This window comes from Jaculus jaculus, chromosome 10 (assembly GCF_020740685.1).
Source record: "Jaculus jaculus isolate mJacJac1 chromosome 10, mJacJac1.mat.Y.cur, whole genome shotgun sequence".
NCBI lineage: Eukaryota > Metazoa > Chordata > Mammalia > Rodentia > Dipodidae > Jaculus > Jaculus jaculus.
In genome coordinates, this window is record NC_059111.1 from 78,718,006 (window position 1) to 78,724,064 (window position 6,059).

Below are 6,059 nucleotides of genomic sequence, written 5' to 3' on the forward strand. Positions count from 1 at the left end.
CTTGTCTCCACCTTCCCAGGACTGGAGTCACAAGTGTATATCACCATGCCCAGTATTTTGATGTGGATTCTAGGGATCAAACTCAAGTCCTCGAGCTTCCACAGCCACCACTTTATAGACTGGGCTATCTCCCTGGGCCATCTCTTTTCTCTTCCCTTCATGTCCATGTTTAAATCTTAATTTAAACTCTTTTTTTTTTTTTTTTTTTTTTTTGATTTTTCGAGGTAGGGTCTCACTCTGGCCCAGGCTGACCTGGAATTCACTATGTAGTTTCAGGGTGGCTTTGAACTCATGGTGATCCTCCTACCTCTGCCTCCTGAGTGCTGGGATTAAAGGCGTGCGCCACCACGCCCGGCTTTAAACTCTTTCTTAATAAACTCAAAGCTTGCTTCAATAACATTAAAAATCCTTTATATTTACACAAAACCCTGGATACCAGTGTCCACAGCAGTTTGTTTTTAACAGCTATGGACTAGAAGTAACCTAGATGTACTTTAAGGGGAGTGGTCAAAGCAAGTGAGCTACAGCCAAACTACAGAAATTCCTGCAGAGCATAAAACAGAGAAAACACATCACACCCTGTGAAAATTTATGCTGAATGCTCAAAAATTGAGGATGGAGAAATACCTTAGCAGTTAAGGTGCTTGCCTGTGAAGCCTAAGATCGCAAGTTCGAATCTCCAGGTCCCACATAGCCAGATGCACAGTGACGCAAGCATGCACATGTGCACAAGGGAGCACATGTGTCTGGAGTTTGTTTGCAGCAGCTGAAGGCCCTGCCATGCCTATTCTCTCTCTCTTGGCTCTGTCTCTCTCATAATAAATAATAAGCAATTAAAAATTGACATAATATATGATTCTATGTACTAGATATTATTGGAATGACAAAAATATAGAAATGGAGAAGAGATTAGTTGTTGTAAGGGATTTAAGGAGGTGGGGGGGCAAAAGGTATGTGAACATGGATATAAATGGCTCTTCTGAAAAAAAAAGTCCTACATTTTTACTATATCAAGGGAAAACCAGGGTAAGGAGAAATAAAATTCCTCTGTATTTTTGCAACTGTATGTTAATTGACTGATCTAAGTTAAAGTCTGATTAAAAACTTTAGATGTATTTTTAAACATTACTAGCGCAAAATACAATGTTCTGAAGGTATGCGTGTTGAAGGTAGTTTACATCTTAACACTTAAACATGCAATTTAAATAGCTTCACTTAATATTTTTATGTCCTTGCAATCTGTAACTACTTTATGTAATTGGGGAGCCAGGCTCAGCTATATGTGGACAATATTTATATTTATCCAGAAACATGCAAGCTGTTAGCAAAACAGAACTCTGGATGAATGATGTATTTATTTTTCCAAACAATAGGTGGCATCTGAGTTTCACAAATAAACTTGATGATGTCCCAGGAAATGTGTTCTTCAATCTAATTTAACATTTAATTTACCTAGTAATTATTGTTTTTAGTATTGATTAACATAAGGAATATAAAATTTCTAAAGTTGCCAGAAAAGATTCTGCTATCGTTTGAATATGAAAATTAGCTATGAATTGCATAATGCAGATTTAGAACTCCTTGGTTATATTAGAATTTATACCATGTATGAGAATACCTGTTACCTCTCAAATATACACTGGACATTATTCCAAAGTCTGGTAAATTCTAAAGCATATCAAATGTTAACTTTACCAGTTTTAGTTAATATTATTAAGATATGCAGAAAATGGAATTTATAAAAATTGATATGATCTTATGTTCTAATTGAACTTGTATTATTTGGAAACAGTAAATTCTAAGTGTATGAACTTTGACCATTTTTATGTCTCAGGCAGCAAATGTTTATTAATTGCTCCCCTCCTGATCAGGATTCAGAACCTGCCCATGGAGGCTATTTTAAGCCCGAGGAATCATGTTAGGCAAGACTAAGTGGTATCTATTATTTTTAGGTGTTCAGGACTTCCACACTGTAGAAAACAAGAAGCTTGGATACTTCTGTATTATTTCTCCAATCATGAGACTATAAGGCTGCTATTGTTTTCTAGCAGTCACTGGGATCCATGGGCTCTGACTACTTTCATAATATGTGTGGTCCTTTCCCCATGGCTTTTGTTTTTATACAAACCTGCAGGAAACAGACATGAAGGAAGGTTCCTGTCACCAGGTCACTAGAATAAAAGCCTAAGCCTTGACTGAGCAAGTGGCATGAGCAATACTGGGTCTTCCAATTTAGGATATGGAATTGCATCCATACCCTACCATTTTTGAGCTCTGAAACTACACTTAAGTTCTCAAAACTGTATAGATTTAGTTTCATCTACAACATCATCTGTTTTTAGAATTTATCTAAACTGCCATGTGTATAAGCCATTTTTTTACCAGGAATACTTCATTTTGTTATTCACTAAAAACTAAAAATTTAAAATTAATTAAGTTTATAAATCACACATGAACATACACACAAATATATATGCATACACATAAGTATAAATTAATTGAAAAATTTAGGGCTGAAGAGATGGCTCAGCAGTTAAAGTTGCTTCCTTGCAAAGCCTGACCGCCTGGGTTCAATTCTCCACTTCCCACAAAAAGCCAGATGCACAAAATGGCACATGGGCCTGGAGTTCTTTTGCAGCAACAAGAGGTTTTCCCCCCTCTGTGCCCTCCCACTGGCAATCTATTGGAGATTGCTCTCCCCTAAAAGACCCAGTGAACCCTTAATATCTTGCCTTTCTTTCCCTGGGATTTGCAGCACAGCTAGGCAGTGGCCATCTTGGCCCAAAGTCCCTAAATGAATAAATAAACAAACACTGGGGCCAGAGAGATAACTGAGCAGGTAAAGGTGCTTATCTTCAAAATTTGTGTTTGTTTCCCCAGTGCCCATTTAAGGCTAGATGCCCAACATATTGCAGGCATGTGGAGTTGGTTTTCTATGGAAGAGCCCTGTTGTGCCCATCCTCAGTCTCTCTGTCTCTACCACTTTCTCAGTTTCCCTCCCAAATAAATAAAATATCAAAAATAATCCTAATTATACAATTCCAGTACCATCTACTTGGTGTTGTAGGTAAAAGAATTAGAATGGTAGAAGTAAAGAAAGTAAATGAACAGGTAGAAGAACTTCCCCATTTTTACTTTGAAAGTCAGTTTTCAGCCAGAAATACTCAGCATAAATCCCAGCCTCATCCTGTTTGGTCAGGGTGAGATGATGAGATCTTGGAGCTTGGGAATGTGGATAAACAGAAAATGTATTTTCACTTGCACAGTGAAGATATTCTTTGGGCTTCTCACAGCATCCTGCTATCACTTGGTGACTTATTGTTACATTCCCAATAGTTTTATGAGAAGATATCTCTGTAAGGAAATATTTTTTGAATTTCAATGCTTCATGTTTTTGTTTTTCTTAGGTTCCTAACATAAAAATACTCCGATTACAGTAGAAGTTAAAAAAATAAATTAGCATTTTATCCATAAAAAAAAAAATAAAATAAATTTTTGCACTATATATGGAGATTATAAGATGTTCTAAATTTAACTTTGAAGTTCTTATCAGTTTACATATTTTATTTGTTTTCCCTTTTATACTGTTTAAATGGAAGTATTCTTTAATCAGTAATTTAAAAATTATAAATTCAGTGTATTAGGCTGGAGAGATGGCTTAACAGTAAAGGCACTTGCCTGCAAAGCTAAAGGACCCAGGTTTGATTTCCTAAGATGAACACAAGCCAGATGCAGAAGGTAGCACATGTGTCTGGAGTTCGTTTGCAGTGGCTGGAGGCCCTGGCATGTCCACTCTGTCTCATTTCTCTCTGTATATATCTCTCAAATAAATTAATTAATATATAAACATAAAAATACCTTCAATGCATTATAATGGAAAGATAGGAAAGACCCTAGCTATATTTTCTACTTGAGATGCCTGGTATCTTTTAAATATATTTGTAAATGCAAGGTCCAGGTTATGAGGAAAATATTTGACCTAAGACTTTAAAATTATAATTAACAAATGAAAGGAGAAGTCCTTAGAGCAGTGAAGGTAATATAATCATTTATTTGAGCAGTCTTTAAATTGCCTTGACATTTTTATGTTTTATTTCTAATTTACACAATCTATAAATTATCAACTCATTTTAAACTGGTGGTGTAACATATCCAAATTTTCAAAAGTAAACTAGGCATTTGTTAGTTTAAATTTGGATTCCATACCAAAGGCCTTGGATAATTTATAGTGTAATAATCATAATGAAAGTCTATACTTTGGAAAATAAGGTTGAGAACTATAGCAGATGGGTAACTTGCAGGATGTCTTTTTCTTCCAGCTAATCTACTTTTACAGTTACTATATTTATAATTAGCTGGTCAAGTCAAATTGAACCTACTGAATTTAGAGGGAACATGGCCTTTATGTTCTTTGCTGAAACATTTCATCACCAATCTGACTGCCAGTTATTCCATCAATATTCACTTCTATAGCCGTGTGTGAAACTGACCTATCCACCACGTATACAGCTATGGGGAGAGTATGTAACAAGGGCAAGGGCATGGTCTGTTGCTTCTTATTTATGAAAACATGGTTCTCATTTTGTCTGCCCTGGATAAGAATAAAGTAGCATATTCTGAACACTTCTGTTCATTTATGTGTGAAAAATGGTTTCGTGACCAAATTTAAATAAGAGGGAAATATGCTAGCATTTTTTTATGTAAAATACAAATGCTGCCCTCATCTAATGTTTCTTTTTGATGGGTCAAAATTGCTAGCTCAGCATAACCTGTCCATGCTGTAAATTGTCTAATGAATCTCCTACTATATATCAAAAATAACACAGTAATATGACAAACACATCAGCTTTAGGAATGCTTGCTAATGCAAAAGGCTCTAGTGCAGAGATGGGTTGAATTTTATTGTCACTGGTGAGTGTTTTATATTGTAGAAAGCTTTAAGAGATTGTATTGGTCATGTCTCCTATTAATCTTAGTGACATAGAAACTACTTCAACTGCTAAATTATAGCTGCTGTAACAGTGATAGGTACCAGTGAATTTCCACATTTTCTGTCTTACAGGTGCTATTATGATGAACTTCACCTACTACTGTAGCTTGAAGTAATTAGTTACTATATGAATGCAGAGATTAAATACATATAGAACAACATATCTGTTGTAACAATATAAGTCCTGGAGAGACATAGAATTAAATACACCTAAGAGACTTCAATGAATATTATATGTAGAGAGTTATACAAAATTGAGGAATCCAACAAGAAAGTTGAACTTAGGGATAAGCAATATCTAGGTACTATTATCAGCCCAAAGAGGGTGAATCCTGATGAGAGTTGCAGGATGGGAATTGTAGAAGTGGAGGAAAGAAAACATGGGAACACCTCATATAAAGAAGAGAATGCACAAACACCTTCTCATTGTCTACAGATGTTTTGCATTTGTTAAATACAAATGGATACCATCTGCCAGAGTGGAATGCATGTCTCAAAATCAGGGTAGGGCACAGAGAAGGGTAGGAAATGAATTTGAGGAAGGGGGAAGATGGACAAAGATGAATAAACACTCTTTGAAAACAAATTCTATTAAGTGGCCTTCTCTAATGACTTTTTCTTGACTTCCTTTTCTCCTCTGTTTTTCATAGTTATCAGGCACCTCCATTTCACAGTGCTTGGAGAGAACTTAGTGTGCTACAGCTCAGCAGCCTGTGAACAGATGGAGGGTGTGGAATGGGAAGCAGGCTTGCATGGTGCCTCAGTCCCACATAATCTCTCACTTCTCTTAGTGCATAAAGCTCTGGAAGAAAAGGTCTTTGAATTTTGTGCATCAATGAAGTTCAGACAACTTGATGATTAAAGGAACTGCTCCAGGAAATGAAAGTTTGCAGGGATAAGGAGAAATAGACTGTCAATGCAACAATCAAACCTGAGTTAGCAGGAAAGCATGGGCTAAGACTATATGGCAGATTCTGAATGATTTAACTACTTGCTAGCTCCTTGTCTCAGAAAGATTTGTAGAAACAGTGCTGCAGTATTGTAGGAATTTCTGAAATCAGACAAAGTA

General features: G+C 36.0%; 1 protein-coding gene across 1 annotated transcript in view; it reads left to right on the forward strand.

Moving 5' to 3' along the window:
• Ankrd7 (ankyrin repeat domain 7) overlaps window positions 1-5,852 on the forward strand; it is a 32,452-nt gene extending 26,600 nt beyond the window's left edge. Inside the window, exon 8 of the mRNA XM_045160066.1 lies at window positions 5,641-5,852. Within this exon, the coding sequence (XP_045016001.1) occupies window positions 5,641-5,852 (212 nt within the window). The remainder of the gene's footprint in view (window positions 1-5,640) is intronic.
• The last annotated feature ends 207 nt before the right edge of the window (window positions 5,853-6,059 follow it).